At 42.0% G+C, this 20765-nt stretch overlaps 1 protein-coding gene across 4 annotated transcripts in view; it reads left to right on the top strand.

Annotated features, from left to right (window-relative positions):
- Positions 1-11165: 11165 nt before the first annotated feature.
- The window catches only part of LOC108715881 (cadherin EGF LAG seven-pass G-type receptor 3), a 153896-nt gene continuing 144296 nt past the window's right edge, over positions 11166-20765 (top strand). For all 4 annotated transcript variants that reach the window (XM_018261406.2, XM_041561740.1, XM_041561739.1 and 1 more), the window contains exon 1: positions 11166-16034. In XM_018261406.2, coding sequence (XP_018116895.1) covers positions 11366-16034 — 4669 coding nt within the window. In that variant the 5' untranslated portion in view covers positions 11166-11365. The remainder of the gene's footprint in view (positions 16035-20765) is intronic.

Below are 20765 nucleotides of genomic sequence, written 5' to 3'. Positions count from 1 at the left end.
CCGGTGCAGGAAATCTGTGACAGAAGCTATGAAGGATTATGTATTGCTGGAAGTCAAAAGATACGGCAGACTCTGCTAACCTGTGTGAAACATATATTCAAACACGATTCTACATATTGAGGCTGCTCCGCTACATATCAAACCGCTTTCTGGATCCCAAGAAGGAAAACTGCAAACATGGCTTTTGCTTTTACAAATGGAGGGCCTATTTACAATCGATGGACACAGATCTGCACCAATTAAAAGACACATTTATTGTGCTTGCATCTGCACACACCCACACTGCCTTATTAATAATGTACCTACACACACCGAACATATACCCAGTTGTCCTAGACATAGAAAATGACATCTAGAAGGAAGCGCATATGTGGTCTTGGTGAGAAAGCTGCTTCAGTTTGGACTGTCCAAACTTCTTGGCACCCATCCCTCTGACGTTCTACAAAGACATAGTTTTTATTACTGGTACATTCTGTGCGACTGACCACGAAAGTGATGTGCGGGTAGAGAAACACTCAACCCCGAACCAGCATCGCCCAACCAACGCCCACTTATACCCAACTTCTGCCCTCCATTTATGGACTCACGTCTGCCCGAAGCCCGTCTGTCCAGCTGATGACATCACAAAAGGGGTGGGGCATTACCACACTTATAAAACCGGAAGAGAAGTCAGAAGCCGGCAGTGTAAGGTCACCCGCACATCACTAGACCATGATTATCCCGCATTCATGGTTTTCCGTCTCCAACTTGTCCTGCTCCAGCTGTTCCGCAACTACATTACCCAACAATCCACAGAGAGGAAATGACTAGCGTTAGTGCAAACCATTCATTGATCGTCCAGGGTGTAACTATAGAGGAGGCAGACCCTGCAGCTGCATGGGGGCCCGGGAGGTATAGGGGCCCAATGAGGCCCCAAATCATATACAGTTTCAATAAATATTGGTAAAACAAGTCAACCTCTAAACACTTTGAGTGCCTGAGAAATAAATTGCTGTGGGGCCCAGTAATATCTTTATATGCCACTTTTGCCTTATCTCACCTTTAAAGGAGAACTAAAGCTTAAGTAGAAATAGAAATAATAGAAGTAGGCTAAAAATGTTGCACATTGGGCTTCTGTACCAGCCCAAGGCTAATTAGTAAATAATTAAGGTTATTGGTTCATGGCAGCACAGAAACCAGTGCAATTAGCATCAGAATTTAATAATCAGCCCTGTAGCATCAGCTTATATTGCAGACTAACCTCATTTTCTGCTGGATAATTAGTGACGAGCCCTAAGCTTAGCTTCTCAACAGCTGCTCAGAGCCCACTGAGCATGTGAGTGTCACAGACACTTTCCAAGATGGTGACCCCCCGTGAGAGGTTTGAAGTCCTGGATCATTGCTGCTATTGACAAGCTGAAACTTTAGGCTGGTGTAGTAACTTGACTATATAATATATATACAGTATAGCCATATTCATTTTTAGGGTTTAGTTCTCCTTTAAACTTTGCCCTTGAGTTCTTTGCATGGCTTATTTATACTTTGCAGTCATATTTTCCTGAGTTTGCGCCTGCAGAATAAAATTGGAGCCAAAGAATGGCAGCTTTTGAAATGTCACTTTCAGGTGACATTTCATTGATTTACTGTTTATTCACTGAATAAATATTCAGTGAATAAAGAGTAAATCTTTTTTGGGGGGGAAGGAGTTGCAGGATCTGAGCTTGGGTTTCATGCTGCTTGTTGATAGAAACATGAGGACCGGTATCTATCTCTGTGCCGATTCATTTTTCACAACACACCAGGCGCTCATGCATAAGGCAACACAAGCCTAAAACTTGGCAGGCAAGACACATTAGCTAATAACAAATCAGCAGACAAGGGAAGACAAACCTCTTGCATATAGTTCTCTTCTTTGTTCATTCCGAAGGCAGATTCATAATCTTCTTTAAACAAAGAGTTAGCAAAACCTATCCAGCTGAACTACAAATACTCATGGCTAGATCCTGGGCCCCACCGCAACTTCAAGTTTGGGCCCCAAAACACTGCTAATTTGACCAGTTCTACCCAGATATATTGAGGTTACCCATTAATTAGGGCCTCACTGGCCCCTCTACACTCCTGGTCCCCTCAGCTTCCTCTGTAGTTATGTCCCTGGCCATGGCTGTTGCTGAACTAACTTCCCAACATGTGCTGCTAGCTGGTAATCTTCCCATGCTTAGCTATAGCTTTGAAGGCCAACTACAAGGGCTGTAGGAAAAAATATTCAGAAAATTTAGGCTTATCAATTGAGATCCCTGAAAGGAACAGTAATGCTAAGAAATGAAAAAAGTAATTCAAATATAATGTACTTTTGCCCTACACCAGTAAAAATGTTGTGTTTGCTCAGAAAGACTACTATAGTTTATATAAACAGCTGCTGTGTAGCCATGGGCAGGGACACCATCAGGGGGGGGACAAGTGTCCCAGGCCTAGGCATGAAGGGGGGCCCGGCAGTGCTGCAGTTTAGAAAGAGCCGGGCCCCCTTTGCCAGCGCCAACGATTTGCGGCCAGCCGAACAGCCGAAATTGCGGGAGTGCCGAAAAGCCGAAGCGGTGAAAAGACTCGGTCACAATTTTTTTTTTTTTTAAAAAAAAAGCACCAATGCCCTGGTGCCAATGTTTTTTTTTTTAAACTTATAAGGGGGCCCTGACCATCATCAGCTTTTTTTGTGTGTGTGGTGGTTACTTTTTTAGCGCTGATGTCTGTGTGGTCTTTTAACTTTGATGTGGAGTGGGCGGGGCTTGGGCGCCAGGGTGGGTGAATTTTGTTGTACGGGGCCCTGTGATTTCTAATGGACACCCTGGCCATGGCGGCAGCCATTCAAGCAGAGGATACACAGTAGAGAACAGATAAGTACTACTATAGTTTATATAAACAAGCTGCTGTGTGGCCATGGGGGCAGCCATTCAAGCACAGGATACACAGTATGATAACAGATAAGTACTACTATAGTTTATATAAACAAGCTGCTGTGTAGCCATGGGGGCAGCCTTCAAGCACAGGATACACAGTAGATAACAGATAAGTACTACTATAGTTTATATAAACAAGCTGTTGTGTAGCCATGGGGCAGCCATTCAAGCACAGGATACACAGTAGATAACAGATAAGTACTACTTATAGTTTATATAAACAAGCTGCTGTGTAGCCATGGGGGCAGCCATTCAAGCACAGGATACACAGTAGATAACAGATAAGTACTACTATAGTTTATATAAACAAGCTGCTGTGTAGCCATGGGGCAGCCATTCAAGCACAGGATACACAGTAGATAACAGATAGTACTACTATAGTTTATATAAACAAGCTGCTGTGTAGCCATGGGGGCAGCCATTCAAGCCAGGATACACAGTAGATAACAGATACGTACTACTATAGTTTATATAAACAAGCTGCTGTGTAGCCATGGAGCAGCCATTCAAGCACAGGATACACAGTAGATAACAGATAAGTACTACTATAGTTTATATAAACAAGCTGCTGTGTAGCCATGGGGGCAGACATTGAAAGTTGAAAAAAAGGAGAAAAGGCAAAGGTTTGAATAGCAGATAACAGATAAGACCTGTAGAATACAATTAGAACTTTTATGTTATCTACTATGTAATCTGTGTATTTTCTCCTTTTTCCAGCTTGGCTGCCCCCATGGCTACACAGCAGCTTGTTTTTATAAACCATAGTAGAGTTATAAGAAGCAAACACACAAATGTTACCAGTGCAGGGCAACCGTACATTATATTTCAGTTATTTTAAAGCTCTTTTATTTTTTGGTGTTACTTTTCCTTTAAGCGAAGTCTGTCCCAAGGCAATACAATTAATTTATGGTAAAAGCTCCTCTTTCCAGAAAGACTGAAAAGAGATGCTGGATCAGATACAAACATTCAATTACTAATGCTGCTGGGAAGGGGAAGCATTTAGCTGAGGAATTATAAAATGTTGGAAATGGGAACACTCATTATTAATATGTGTCATTATTGTTGTTTTAAAGAATCTCTGAGTCACAAACACTTTCCATTAGGAATGATATAGATTCCTCCAGTGCAGACATAGGGACATAGGGACTTAATGAGGCTCAGCTCTGATGGCAGCTTTTTTTTTATATTAAAATACCTCCTTTTTGTAATAGTCAAATGGAATGTTTTGCTTATACATTTTGATCCTTTACTGTTCTTTAGTTACAAAGGGTAGAGTCGATATTGACCCTCCTTATCCTCACAGGGGGTGGTTCACCTTTAAATTAGAGAATGGCAGATTCTAAGTAATTTTACAACTGACCTTCATTTATTTCTGTTATAGGGTTTTTTGTTTTTAATTATTTGCCTTCTTCTGACTCTTTCCAGCTTTCAAGTGGGGGTCACTGACCCCATCTAAAAACAAATGCTCTGTAAGGCTTCAAAATGATTATTGCTACGTTTTAATACTCATCTTTTATCTGGGCCCTTTCGTATTCATATCCAATCTCCTATTCGAATCGATCCATAGTTGCTAGGGTAATTTGAACCCTAGCAACCAGAAACACAAATAATAAAAAATAAACCAAACCGCAATTTTTTTGGCGAAACGGGAGAAATTTGCTCATCACTATACATTACTAACTCAGTTTTCGCTCAGGCAAATGATCGTTACTCCACAAATTTACTAAAGAGAGAATTTTCCATTGCGCTACCCCTTTCGCTAGCGTTTCCTTCACCACCTTAGACCTGGCAAACTGATAAGATGATAAGATGAAGCTACATCCTCCTCAATCTTATGTCAGTGACATCAGATCCTGTATGCCGAAAAGTTATAAAAAAGAAAAAAAAAACGCTGGTGTTTTTTCATATTTTGAAGCAGGATTGTGTTTAAAAGTTGTAACTGTTAAATATTTTTGGTTTAATAATTTTCTGACCATCTGAGGGGCATGCCATATTTGTTTTAGGGTGAGCTCATGTCTAGGGTATTAGAAAATCTCTTTTGTCTTTATTTTGCTTCCTTGGACATAGTTACATAGTTAAATTGGGTTGAAAAAAGACAAAGTCCATCAAGTTCAACCCCTCCAAATGAAAACCCAGCGACATGTGTAATAATAAGTGGCCACTTCAAGCATTTGCACCAACATCTCTAATAAAGACATATATACGACCTATATGTACCTGCCCTATTCAAATTGACCTAAGCTTAAAGGGGAAGTAAAGTGTAAAATAGAATAAGGCTAGAAATGCTGTATTTTGTATACTAAACATAAACATGAACTTACTGCACCACAAGCCTAATCAAACAAATGATTTATGCTTTCAAAGTTGGCCACAGGGGGTCACCATCTTGTAACTTTGTTAAACATCTTTGCAAGACCAAGACTGTGCACATGCTCAGTGTGGTCTGGGCTGCTTAGGGATCGTCATAAATTTCAAAACGGCACAAGTCAAATAATATCTGCCAGAAGCCGATACAGCAAGACTGATTAATAATCAGAATATACAGACTGCACTGGCTCCTGTGTTGTCATGTAATCTAATGTGGATTTTATAGTTTTTGTATTGTTTAATACAAACTTTCTTCAACTCTCCAGAACCAGTGGCTGCAGCAAAATAATCATCCAAATAGAATCCCAGTTTATCTGTTTAAATCTGGCTCCATGATCTTTGTCTCTGCAGCTGGAGTTGGAAACAGTAAAGGGGATGTAAAGGCAAAAATAAAATCCAATACAAATCTCTACACTGTCGCCGACTGCTCTACAGGGAAACAAACAAAGCTGCTTGAGGTCTGCATGGCTGGGAAGTAAGGCGGGGGCTCCCCCTGCTGCTCATAAGTATGATTGTTTCCCTGCAGAGCAGTTAGGGAGCGTCTGACAATTCCTATCCACAGCAGTAAATGAAGGGAGAATTTCACTGCATACAGTCAGGTTTCTTATAAAAACAGTACACATTTTTTACTTAAAGTATATTGGAGATAGGTTTCTTTTACATTAAAGTAAAAATGGGATTTTATTTTTTTTGCCTTTACATGCCCTATAAGTTGTTAACAAAGTTTCATTAGGCAGAAATAAATGTTAGCGAAAGTTTGCTTTGAAATGCTTGCGCTGACAAATGAATGCTAGCATAACTTCCCCAGCATTGTAACTTTTTATTTTGATGAATTAGTGTATGCGCTGCAAATTAACATCTGACAAAGTGGCTAGTGATGGGTGAATTTGGGGCATTTTGCTTCACTGGAAAATTTGCGAAATTCGAGAAACAGCAAAAAATTTGCGAAACGTCGCCGGTGTCTCATTTTTTATGCCAGTGTCCATTTGTTACGCCAGCATCTATTTTTTTGACGCCGGTATCTGTTTTTTTGATGCCGGCACAAATTTGCTGGCTAAAATGCGCCAGCGTCCAAAATAAATGGGAATTCGCGCCTGGCGAATAAATTCGTCCTTCATTTCAAGTGGCGCGAAGTGTGGCGAAGCCTTCCTTGGTGAAAATTAGTCCTTTAGTGAAATTCCCCCATGACTTTTCATATATTGCCTTTCATCCCCAAAATGCTACTGGTTCTGGCACCCTCTATTTGTAGCACAAGAATAGAAACGACCCCTGTGTATAAATAAAGAATGGATGTGAGATACAGCCAACACAGAATAGAAGTTTAAAAGAACCAACAAAGCGACATATAGAAAGAAAAAAGGCTTATTTCTGCAAAGCAGGCTGTTACCATGGATACTGAGGTCACCAGCTCTCCCACCAAACAGATGAGATCAGTTACCTGTTGTTAATGGGAAAAACAGGTGGGGAACTTTACAACAAAGCAGTGGTGCGATGAAGGTGGGAGGCCCTGACAGTGGTGGGGGCATCCGAGGGCAATGAGCAACTGGCAGTGAGAGTAGAAATGAAATACTGTCATACAGTACAGAGTGGGGGTAGATGGGCAAAAATTCCCAGCTGAAAAATATGATTTCAATGATGTGAGAATAAGCAACAGGTATTACATATTGCTAACAGGTATTACATATTCCACACTTTGCCTTGTATTGTGACAATATTTATTGTGCGTTTGCCCCCATAAGATCAGGTAACACAGAGAATGTGCTTGAACTGGTACAGACTCTCAATACATAATATTTCTAGCCCACTTCTTCATAAACTCTAGTTCATCTTTAAACCTTTGTCATTCTGTCTGGCCCATCACCTGGGCAGAACAGCAGGGGGTGCTCCTTATACACATTTGTGATATTAAAAATATATATGCATTGTAAAAGTGCTCAGAAAAGAGTTTGTTAGAGCCCAGTGCAGCTGCTGAACTCTAACATCCCATATACATTCTAATAAACTTACATGAGAATTAGCAATGTGTGGGCCTAGGGGATGGGTTTGGGCCAACCTCACTGCACCATTTTCTGGTTGTGGGCTGGTTCGCTACCTTACGCTGCCCAATCTTCTGACCCAAAAAAAAAATTAATAAAATGTGCGGCTCCTTATGCGAATGCGCCACGTCACAGTAGTGGGTCTGGAGAGCGGCCTTGGACAGGAGTCCCGGTGAGCCCCAGGCCCCCCAGTCCGACAATGGTGGGGCGACACAGTTCGATATCTGGAGGGAGAAGCCAGGTGCAGGTTGGGCAGGTGGGGGTTCGAGTCAGGTACAGTTTGAGTTTTTCTCAACATGCACATTACTAAAGAGAATGTAGCAATTCATTAAATCCATTTCCAAGTGTTAATAAGTGGGGGAAACATCATACTGATCAGATTCCTTCAAGAATCTCAAACTGGGGACAGTTTGATCTTTAATAAATCTGCCCATTGGAATTTTTTCTGCTCACAAAGGAGGACATTTATTAAATTTTGAGGTTAGCGTTTTGCTGCGATTTGAGAAATTGACATTCAAGTAAGTCTGTGATCACATTTATTTTTACAGTTTTCCAAAGGAGAGAACATGATCTTAATTGATCCATTTCTGATTTTTCATAAATATGAAAATTAGATTTTTAAGTAAAGGGGTGGTTCACCTTTGCTTTAACGTTTAGTAGTATGTTATAGAACGGCTAATTCTAAGCAACTTTTGCCAGAGTCTGTTATTTTGTTAGCTTTTGTTGGTGCTGGAGTTGGTTATTTGAGTTATTCTGCTAAGAAAGGGAGCCCCCCCAAAAGAAATATTAGACCTACCTGTCAATCAAAATCTGACCCAGACCTCAGAATGAGCATGAGCTACTGAAGAGTAACTTGACTATTTCTTGAACGGTACATACTTTTTAATTGATTGTATTTAGAAAGTGTCTTATTTCAGTGAAATGAAGCTTATATTAATTTTTCATTTTCGTGATAGATCCTCTTTAAAGAGATACTAACACCAGAAATTAAACTCTTCTTTACATCTCACAATATTGCCTATGAAAGCTACTTATAACTTTGCCATAAAGTATTTGCACAATACTTTTACATTACCTGTCTGATGCCCCATGTTCCTGTATGAGGGGGCTGCCATATTTGTGCAGTAAGAGTCCATTAGTATTAGAAACTCTGTCAGGCTGAGATGGGACAGTCAGGTTGGCAAAACAGTCAGGTTTAGAAACTTCAACTAACAATTGCTTACAAAAACAAACCTCTGAGCAAAAAACAATCCACATGACCTATAGGTAACTTTTATCTTTTCATCTGCCACATGCAAAGAAGGGATGGATATGCACAAAGTAAATCTTGTCCTTGCACTTTAATCAATTAGGGGAGGTAAACTCTAAATTCCTTAAAGGAGAAGGAAAGGATTCATGCACTTGGGGGTGCCACATGTTAGGCACCCCCAAGTGAATGTATTGACTTACCTGAAACCCTGCGCTGGTGCTCCTATCAGCAGAAAACTGCACCGGGGTTATTCCAGTGAGCACCACAAAGTGATCCTCTTCCCAGTATACTGTACTTTGGGGCAGAGTTGTAATAGGAAGGTTGCAGCCACACATAGTAATAAGCATCAGTGACAATTATTTACCCAAAATATGCGGTTTACCATCAAACTCCTACAACCTCCTTCATTTTACAGCTGCCACTGCCAATGGCCTCCACACAGGGGTAAGTGTTTTTATAGTGTCAAACGTACTCTCATTGTCTGGGATTAAAGACTCTCATTGTCTGGGATTAAAGACTCTGTGTGTTGTATAGTGTATGGCTTTTGTAAAGTAAGCGGTCTCTTAGCCAGTAGAAGGGGCTTTCTCTGTACTGAAAGGATCGGCTGCACAATGAGATTGTTGCTCCAATGAGCGTTCATGTGGAAAAAGGGGGCAGTTCCTTTCCATTGTGATATTAAGGACAATAAGACTTTGCTTCCAACTCTGACTCAGCCTGTATTCAGCAGTCTTTTATTAGCCAGATGAGGTCTAGCTGCACCACTTGTGTTCCAGGGGTGACTTGGGATGTACCAAGTGCAGCCATCATTACAACTGGCAAGAGGATTCCACCCTGGTGTAATCATTATCTGATGTTGTAGTAGTCAGGAGGAAGCTATTAAAAGTAAGAAACCAGTTAAATGATCTTTGTGTTCCCATACGGGTATGGATCTATGTCCAGATAAGGGGTCTTTCCATAATATGGAGCACCATGCATCAATACTACTAAAACATAACACAATATAATAGACTATATAATAGATATTATAATATAATAGATGTATTTGACCTTATCAGACATTTCATTTTTTGCTTTAATAGGAACTGGTGTTGCTGTATTTTTCTGTATTTTATGTAGCATAGGTTTCCAGATAACAGATCCCATACCAGGAACTCATTGTTCATTTAATCTATTTACCTTTTAAATTGCAGTATCTTGAATATGACCCCACTCCCAGTCCACTAGTCCATTAATGTTCAGATTATTATATTTTCAATGGGTAAACACCAGGTATTATTTCAGTTTACCAGAAATAATATACATTTTTCCTATTTCCAATACATTTGATATCAGACTAGAAAGAGCTGGAGTAGACCCTGCCAGTACTGAATGGATTAACATTATAACCAGTGGTGTAACTAGATATTACTGGGCCCCACAACAAATTGTTTTTCAGGCCCCCAAAATGTTGAGAGCTTTGCTTGTTTTATCAATATTTATTGAAATTGTAAATAAATACAATATATATAGGACTTAATGGGGCCCCTATTCCTCCTGGGCCCACCCTCAGCAGTTGTAAAACTACAACTCTTACCATTTGGCTACCAGTGGAATTATGGGAGTCGTAGTCCAACAACCCATGACTGATTTATCTGTATGACTGTTGCATTGTGTAAATTAAATATATGTTAAATAAGTGTAGCCCATACCAACTCTGTTTGGGGGGGGTCACATTTTCTCTAGCCTTTCCTGGGGTTACACCATCACTACAAAATAAAATACACACATATTTAAACATACCCCAATGCTGCGTCACTGCAATCTGCATTTGGCTTGTACATGCCATCTACTCATTAACAGGTGTCCAGTCTGAACCTCACCTGCCTCTGGATCTGCAATTGAAGGGATTTTATATTTTGGGGTGCCTTAAAGGGGTTGTTCACCTTTAAATGAACATTGCTTTTTATTTTTTTATAGTTTTTGAGTTATTTAGCTTTTTTTTCAGCAGATCTCCAGTTTGCAGTTTCAGCAATCTGGTCGCTAGGGTCTAAATTACCCTAGCAACCATGCACTGATTTGAATAAGAGACTGGACTATGATTAGGAGAGGCCTGAATAGAAAGAGGAGTAATAAAAAATAGCAACAATAGTATATGTGTAGCCTTTCAGAGCATTTGTTGTTTAAATGGGGTCAATGAATACTGGAGAGTGTCAGAAGAAGAAGGCAATTCATTTAAAAACTATAAAAAAAAAATAACGAAGACCAATCGAAAAGTTGATTAGAATCGGCCATTCTATAACATACTAAAAGTGAACTGGAAGGTGAATCACCCCTTTAATTATATATGGGTAAAATCAGACTCCCCCAGTACTGGAATGTAAGCAGTAGTAAATATACACTTATATTGATACACTTATATAAACAGATAGCGCTAGGGAATACTCATTCACGCATTCAGCACCAGGGCCAGCGCTTTCTTTCGCCAGGAACCAACATGGCCGCCAGTGGCACCGCGTCTGACTCATTGGCTTCCAGTGCGCACGCGTGCCAGAATCTACCAACTACTGCCCCTTCTGAAGGGGGGGGGAGGAAGATGGGGTGGAGCGGACCATTAAGGGTTGCCGGGAGCCATGTTGGTGTTGAATGAAGGGAGGGTGATGAGATGCTGCGACCGGAGAGTCAGCCTGTGAGGGAAAGGAGCGCAGAGTAGATGGTAGCTGCCGGGGCCAGGGGGCAGAAAGGAGGTGCGGAGGAGGGCCGGCCAGTGAGGGCTGCTCTGTAGCAGGAGACAAGGAAGGGATACTATGGCTGCTCTGCTGAAGGGAACCAGCCTGCCTTGTCTTCTCCTCCCGCTGCTTCTCATCCTCCTCATCCCTTTGTTCACTTCCAGCCGGGGAAAGCATGCAGGGACCTGGGAGACAGCTGAGCACCGACCCCCTGTCCGACCTCTAGGCACAGACCTTGCCCACAACAGGGCTTCCATTCAAGGGCTTGTGTGGGAGACCCACTGGCTCACTATGGCTTGCTGTGGGGCCAGCTGGAATGTCAGCCAAGAGGGGCTTTATGGGGGCCCATGGAATTTAACCCTTTGTTTTCGAGGAAACACCACTGGACTCAATGTCACGGGGACCCCTGATGGATTAAGGGGGTGCAGTTTTGCCAAGTGTCGACTCAGAGCGGCTGCTAGAAAGCAAGCCGGTGTATTCTGCTGGACAAACTGCCATGTGAAGCCTGGGGATGAGCAGAACTCCTGCCTTTGCTTGCCAAATGCCATGTGTGTGCCTCCACCCTGTATAGTAAGGACCAAGGGAAAGACGGACGATTTATATGGACAGAACCCCAATATACAAGGGGTGGGTGGGACCGCATGCCTCTGTTGTTGGATTACAAAATATAAAGACCTTTCTAGCCATTCCAGGGAGTACTGGGTATTTCTGCTTTCCTCTGAACCCCGTTGCCTTAAGAATTACAGCAAAGACAATATTGTACATCACTGCCAGCCAAGATTACAATTCAGCTCAAGCAATAGGAGAACAAACCAATGGAATTTAATACGATGCACATTGAACCCCCATCCAAATGGTAACAGGTATGTCCATAAGATACAAAGCAGATGCCTTTCAAGCACGAACCTTGTCTTCCTCTTACACTGCTTTCCTACTAGTTTAACTTGGGATGTAGAATCTGGAAAGGAGGCAAATCAAGATGGAACCACTAATGTGGCAGGACCTTTGGATCTAGTTTATTTAATCCCTATTATTGGCAGGACTTGTCAGCATCAGGTTGGGAATTGCAGCCCCCCTGACTCTGCTGGTGGGACAGCTGTGTGTAAATGTGCAAGAAGCCTGTGTCATTGTGCAGCTGGCAAGGGGGGGCTCCGCTCTGCCTGGGGTAGGAATTTCATTTGGGACTGTCTGCTCCTCTCCGTCTATTCAGATTCTCAGAAGGACACCAGGGATTCCCTGCAAGGGGTAAGGCAGCGTGTGAAACGATGTCAGAAAGCATACTGCAGCTCATCTCTGGGTAAATTAAATCATATTAGCCTTGATCTATGTAGAATTCGTATGAATGACTGTATAAAGCCAAGGACCCATAAGAATGCCCACAATAAATCCCTGTGTGTATCTTTGTGGATTGCAGGCAAAGCTCGGTCGAGTTTTAGTGAATATACGTCTATAGCTAAATGCTTGGAGAATCTGTGCCATTGCTTACACAGTGATACTGCTGACCGGGGCTCTAACCATACCAAGGTCTCTAACCTCACCTGGGATATGTATGTGCAGACCTGTGCTGATCGGGGGTTTGAGCTAGTGATCGAGGGCAGCACGTGGGCAGAGGAGATTTCAGCACCAGCCCAGCGAACAGCTCCAACTGCACAGCCGGCTGCTGAGCTTGCTCCACCTGCCTTTCCTCCAGGGGCTCAGCCTAAGCCGTATGAAAAGGAACCCTGCTCTCTTTACTTCCCATTTAACTCGTCCAAAGCTTGCTTAAAAACTACTTTTCCCAGAAAGCATCTTGAGAAGCATTCAAATATTGATCTGACTTCGCTTCTTCAATTACAGTCCAGCACAGCCATGCAGCCGGATCAATTTCACCCCCCACTTAGAACCCATCCACAGGGTATCAAGCACAGGAGCAGTGGGAGGGACAGAGAAAGGGCATCCCTGCCATTAATAAGGAGTCGTAGGGCAGCCAACCGCCACCCTCACTTCCCCCAGTATAATTATCAGGTTCAGGTGGCTGAAAATCAGCCTCCTGGGACTCCTGTCATAACCATGTCAGCACAAGACCCAGACACAGGAGAGGCTGGAAGACTTTTCTATACCATGGATGCTCTGATGAACAGTAAGTCTTTGGAGCTGTTCAATATAGATTCAGTGACAGGCTTAATCTCAACCATAGAAATTCTAGACAGGGAACGCATGGATTTGCATTATTTTAGAGTTAGTGTCATAGATCATGGCACTCCACGCCTCTCAGCAACTACCATGGTTGCCATTACAGTCTCCGACAGGAATGACCATAGCCCACTATTTGAGCAGGCAGAATACAGGGAGAGCATTAGAGAGAATGTGGAGGAGGGATACCCAATATTGCAGCTGAGAGCCACAGATCTGGATTCCCAAGCCAATGCCAACATCAAATATCGTTTTGTAAACGAACAAGCAGCCCACTCTGTATTTGAAATAGACGCAAGGTCTGGTTTGATTACCACCAGCGGGCAAGTGGACAGGGAGAAAAGGGAGAAGTATTCCCTAATTGTTGAGGCCAGTGACCAAGGTAAGGACCCCGGCCCAAGATCCTCTACTGTAAAAGTTGATATTACTATTTTGGACGAAAATGACAATGTACCGCAATTTAGTGAGAAGCGGTACATCGTTCAAGTGAGGGAAGATGTTAAAACTCACACTGAGATCTTAAGGGTTACAGCAACTGACATCGATAAGGACAGCAATGCTTTAGTCCACTATAACATTATAAGTGGTAACAGCAGAGGGCAGTTCTCCATTGATAGTGTTACTGGGGAGGTACAGGTGGTAGCACCCCTGGACTTTGAGACAGAGAGGGAGTACACACTTAGAGTTCGTGCCCAAGATGCAGGCCGGCCTCCTTTGTCCAACAACACAGGCAGCATAAGTATTCAAGTTATGGACATTAACGACCATGCCCCTATGTTTGTCAGTACGCCCTTTCAAGTGTCTGTGTTGGAAAATGCACCGTTGGGCCACTCTATCATACATATCCAAGCCATAGATGCAGACTATGGAGAAAATGCCCGTCTGGAATACAAGTTAACAGGTGTGAAGCCTGAAACACCCTTTGTAATAAACAGTGCCACTGGCTGGATCAGTGTGAGTGGGCCTTTGGACAGGGAAATAGTAGAACAGTACGTATTCGGAGTAGAAGCTAGGGATCATGGGAATCCTTCTTTATCAGCCTCAGCTGGTGTTACCATCACAATTATGGATGTGAATGATAATCGTCCTGAGTTCACTCAAAGGGAGTATTTTATTCGTCTGAATGAAGATGCTGCTGTAGGCACCAGTGTGCTTAGTATGACTGCTATTGACAGAGATGTAAACAGTGCTATTACATACCAAATTACTGGGGGCAATACCCGCAACCGATTTGCCATCAGTACACAGGGGGGTTCAGGGCTTATCACTCTCTCTTTGCCTCTGGACTACAAGCAGGAAAGGCGCTATGTGCTCACGGTCACTGCCTCCGACCGCATTCTTCACGACAACTGCTACGTTCACATCAACATCACTGATGCAAACACCCACAGACCAGTTTTCCTAAGTGGCCATTACCCAGTTGACATCAACGAGGACCGTCCTATTGGAAGCACAGTGGCTATTATCAGTGCAACCGATGAGGATGTAGGGGAGAATGCCAGAATTACCTATTCCTTAGAAGACAATATTCCTCAGTTCCATATAGACCCAGACACGGGGGCGATCACATTGCAAGCGATGCTAGATTACGAGGATCAGGTGACCTACACACTTGCCGTAATCGCAAAGGACAATGGAATCCCTCAGAAATCCGATACAACCTATGTGGAAATTATGGTAAATGATGTGAATGATAACGCCCCCCTGTTTGTCAACACGCAATATCATGGCATAGTCTCAGAGGATGCCCCTCCCTTTACCAGCGTTGTCCAAATTTCTGCCACAGACCGTGATTCCAATTCCAACGGAAGGGTTCAATACACTTTTCAGAACGGAGATGATGGAGATGGGGATTTCACTGTTGAGCCAACCTCTGGGATTATCCGCACTGTCCGCAAGTTGGACAGGGAAAGTGTTCCTTTCTATGAGTTGACAGCTTATGCGGTTGACAGGGGGATACCTCCTCTGAGAAGCCCAGTCCGAATCCAAGTTGCTGTCCAGGATGTTAATGACAATGCGCCTGTGTTCCCAGCAGATGAATTTGAAGTTTATGTTAAGGAAAACAGCATTGTGGGTTCAGTGGTCGGCAAAATCAAAGCCACGGATCCCGACGAAGGTCCCAATGCACAAATAATGTATCAGATTGTTGAAGGCAACATTCCTGAGATATTCCAAATGGATTTTTTCTCTGGAGAGCTCACCGCCCTCATAGATTTGGATTACGAAGCAAAATCTGAGTACGTCATTGTAGTGCAGGCAACGTCAGCTCCCCTTGTTAGCCGGGCAACGGTCCGTATTAAGCTGATCGATCAAAATGACAACAGCCCAGTCTTAAAAAATTTCCAGATCCTGTTCAATAATTATGTATCCAACAGTTCCAACACTTTCCCATCCGGTGTCATTGGAAAGATACCAGCCTATGACCCCGACGTATCAGACAGATTACTGTACACTTTTGAGCGTGGGAATGAACTCAGTTTATTAATCGTGAACCATTCTAGTGGAGAGCTACGGCTGAGTAGGAAGCTGGACAACAACCGCCCATTGGTGGCATCCATGCTGGTTACGGTGACAGGTAAGGACCAAGAAATCCATGCTGACAAAATATTTCAAATGCATAAATGCATACGAATTGGTTAATTGCTCAATAGTGCTGGTTTATCCTTCTTCCAAAGGTCTATGCTGATATATATACATATATATTATATGCTTATATTATATACTTACAAATTCAACTTGTGCTTTAATGGTAACTTGAAGATCATACCTTCTGCTGTTGCTTAATTTGCACACTCACATATACATTAGAAGTACCAACAACCATCTTTAATATGGGAATCTTTAAATCAAGATGTGTGCATATCTGCTTTGAAATGTTGGAAATATTATCCCTAATAAAAGGTGGCTGTGGGTAACCTTATATTTGTAGCTGTGTTGGCTAATACATTCAGCTGCCTTTGGAATACAACACGCAACAAAAGGAAAAGTTGTGCTTACCACAAATTTTTAAAACAATTAAGCGGTGGTGCAATGAGGCTGTGTCCAGAAAATGTATAATGTATCAATAGAATTCTTAATGGATCAGATGAAAATTGAGCATAGGACTGGCCAGATATTGGATGACTTTGACGTAGTTGGCCAGCTTGAATATATTGCAATATATGGACAAACAATCCCTGTTTTGTTTAAAGGGTAAGACATTTTTCAGTAGCAGTATGCACAAAATGTCTCTGTCTTAAATATATTGATAATGGGTTGAGTGCAGAGGACTCTTGTATTTGTCTATATACTGTATATATATATATATATATATATATATATATATATATATATATATATATATATATATATATATATATATTATGATATTATTTGTCTATATATATATATATATATATATATATATATATATATATATATATATATATTAATGAACATATGGACAGCACCACCTTCCATTAGCTGCCTCTGTGCACGGAGAAGTATATTTGTAGATAAAGAAAACACCAGCACCAGGGGTCATGTAAAACCGACGTTTCAATCCCTATGGAAAAAGGTCCCAATAGGGACCGAAACGTTGGTTTTACATGCAACACAATATACTGCTTATTTGATGCCAAAAGACCCCTAGTGCTGGTTTGTGCGGGTTTAATTAGGTTTAATTAATGTTTCAATGATTCTTCAGTAGACTTAAGGTATGAAGATCCTAATTACAGCAAGACCCCTTATCCTAAAAATCCCAGTTCTTGAGCATTTTGGATAACACTAGAAAAACCTGCATCTGGTTCCTACTTCAGCTGATAGATAGACAGACAGACAGATGATAGATAGATAGATAGATTGATAGATATAGGGATGTATAGATAGATATATCGATGTGTAGATCTGATATAGGGATGGATAGATGGATATAGGCAGGGCCGCCAACAGAAATCACAGGGCCCCATACGACAAAATTTCCTGGGCCCCCTGGGCTACGCCCGCCGCAAGCCCTACCTACAAGTCCGCCCTCCCCACCCCACAGGTCCACCCCCACCACATAGTAAAACAAACATTGGTGGAAGGGTGCCCACATGTTAATAAAAAAAAAAAAAATATTGGTGGTTAGGGCCCCTCATAAAAAAACATTTGTGGTCAGGGCCCCCCCATTAAAAAAACATTTGTGGTCAGGGCCTCCCATAAAAAACATTTGTGGTCAGGGCCCCCCATACAAAAAACATTTGTGGTGAGGGCCCCCATTGTGGTTAGGGCCCCCCCATTAAAAAAACATATGTGGTCAGGGTCCCCCCATAAAAAACATTTGTGGTCTGTTCCCCCATTAAAAAATATTGGTTGCTATGACCCCACATAGTAAAAAAAAAAATTGGTGGCCAGGCCCCCCCCCCACCTTATAAGAACATTGGTGGACAGGGCCCCCCTTAAATGTCCATTTAAAAAAAACTTGCCCCCCCCCCAGTAGTTTAAAAAAAATTGGTGCCCAGGGCCTCACCACACAACAGGGACCACAAAGGATTACCTTTAGGGGGGCCCTACCATGTTGTACTGACTTCATTAGTGTGGCCCACCTGCTGCCAACTACAGAAGGGAGGAGGGGAGCACAGGTGGCTGCATCTTCTTCCAGTGACAGCATTTTCTTCCCTTATTGGTCACAGAATTTCAAGTACCGGTAAAGCTGCATGGTGATTGGATGAGCTGGAGGGGAAGTTCAAACCTCAGCTATCCAATCCCTGAGCAGCTCAAGCGTGACTTAAACTCTGTGTCCAATAAGGGAAAGCAATGGACAGAAGATACTTTCCACTGTGCTCCCGTCCTGCCTTCCCGAAGTCGGCAGCTCTCAGAAAGCAGGGGGGGCCCGGCTAACTAATAGAGGCGTGACCGGGCCCCTCTTACCCTCGGGGCCCCCTACAACTCTCCCCCCTGTCCCCCCCTGATGGCGGCCCTGGATATAGAGATGATAGATAGATAGCTAGATAGATAGAGAGATAGATAGATAGAGAGATAGATAGATAGAGAGAGAGAGAGAGAAATATAGATAGATAGATAGATAGATAGATAGATAGATATACAGATGTGCACTTGGTTGTTGACCAACTATTTATGTAATTTTACAGTTTGATCAATTTCCTTCAAGCAACTCCCAGCACCCAAGCTTCTACATGAATAGTAGTTTAGACTTAACAGCTGGTGTTTTGAAGGCTGCTTGGCTCTGCTTTAAGGAATCCCTGCGAGGAAAGGAATTTGCTAATTACACTGAGGAGTGCAAAAATCAGAGATGATTAATGGCTTCACCAACCTGGTTGCAGTTAGCAGGATATATGAATCTATATGTATCTGCTAGTCATTGTGTAGAAGGGAAGAGGCACATTATTCTGGGGAGCAGCTTATCTGGGTCTAGCGAACCAGCAGCAAACTGTCAGCAGTGATTTCCAAGCTCAACTCTGTTATAGCTTCTCCATTATTCATAAACGTGGCCAGGCACTGCTGTGCTAATGCTCTCACCCAAGACTCATAAACTGATGGGAAAATAAGTCCCATGTTACCTTCTCCAACATGTAATACGTGCTTTTGTGCTGTGATGTTTTCTTCCAAACGAAGAACTTGTCTCACAGTAGGGTTTTTCCAGTAGGGTTAATTACAGCCCCCATGGCACAATGTTGTACCCAAATTGGCCCTTTCCATAGCTGGAGGATTAGCATTCTGACTTTGTCTGTTATATCCTTAAACTAGTGTATATACTGGTAACAAACCCATAAATCCACAGAAGGTCCATATGTCTTGACATTCTGCCCTTCTGTACAGGTATCAGATCCGTTATCCGGAAACCCATTATCCAGAAATTACGGAACGGCCGTCTCCAATAGACTCCATTTTAGCCAAATAACCCATATTTTTTAAAAACGTTTCCCCTGTAATAATAAAACAGTAGCTTGTACTTGATCCCAACTAAGATATAATTAATCCTTATTGGAAGCAAAACCAGCCAATTGGGGTTGTTTAATGTTTACGTGATTTTCTAGTAGACTTAAGGTATGAAGACCCAAATTACAGAAAGATCCATTATCCGGAAAACCCGAGGTCCCGAGCATTGTGGATAATAGGTTCCATACCTGTATCCCATCTGTAAATGTTAGCAAAGGGCTTTCTGAAATATGTCCTTGGTTAGCCTGAATAAGCTGCTAGCTTTGAATAAATATAACTTAGTTAGTTGGGTTTTTGTTCTATATATTTCATCTTATTAATAGGCAGAGAGGCGTACAAGAATGGTTCACTACTGTTGGGGGCTGCAGAGAGCAGCAGATGTAAAGCAGGAGGGGGAGTACAGAAGTCAATGGCTTATGGAAAAAATGTATAGTCGTATATCTTCACTTTATAGTACCCGAAGGTAAACCTGAATCATAAACGACTTGTAGTTTTTACGTTAAATGGGTTGTTCACCTTTGAATTCACTTTTAGTATGATGTAGAGAGTGATATTCTGAGACAATTTGCAATTGGGTTTTCATTTTTGTATTGCTTATGTTTTTTTAGTTATTTGGATTTTTATTCAGCAGAGCTCCGGTTTGCAGTGTCAGCAATCTGGTTGCTGGGTACCAATTACCCTGGCAACCTTGCATTACAAGAGACTGGGATATGAATAGAAGAGGCCTGAATAGAAAGATGAGTAATAAAATGTATCAATAACAATAAGGGGCAGATTTGTCAAAGGTCGAGGTGGTTTTTGGAATGAAAAAAAAAAATCGAATTTTGGGCTATTTTATGTGTACTAGGGAATAGTCCAAATTTGATTCGAATTTGTAAAAAATTTGAATATCGAAATTTATCATGCACTATCTCTTTAAAAATTCGACTTCGACCATTCGCCGAATTGTTGTTTTAGCCTATGGGGGACCTCCTAGAACCTATTTGGAGTCAATTGGGGGACTTTTTTTGGGAAAAACTTAGCTTCGAATTCGATCGAATGCGCTATTCCTTCAATTCGAACGATTCAGATTCGGCCGAATACGCAGCTATTCGATCAAAAACGGACCTATTCCACCAAAAAAAACTACGACTTAATTTCGGTTGGTCTTTTTGAATTCGAATTTCGAAGTTTTTTCAATTTCGAAATTCGGCCCTTGATAAATATGCCCCTAAATGTATAGTCTTACAGAGCATTTGTTTTTAGATTGGGTCAGTGAACCATATTTGAAAAGGAGGAAAAAGGAAAATAATTAGGGATGGGTGAACTTGACCCGTTTCAAATCACCAAAAATTCGCCGCAGACGAATTTGCAGACAGCCATTGAAATCAATGGGTGTCAAAAAATT

This window comes from Xenopus laevis, chromosome 4S, assembly GCF_017654675.1.
Source record: "Xenopus laevis strain J_2021 chromosome 4S, Xenopus_laevis_v10.1, whole genome shotgun sequence".
Classification (NCBI taxonomy): domain Eukaryota; kingdom Metazoa; phylum Chordata; class Amphibia; order Anura; family Pipidae; genus Xenopus; species Xenopus laevis.
Note: the sequence above shows the minus strand (reverse complement) of the source record. Positions and strands in the feature narration are given on the sequence as shown.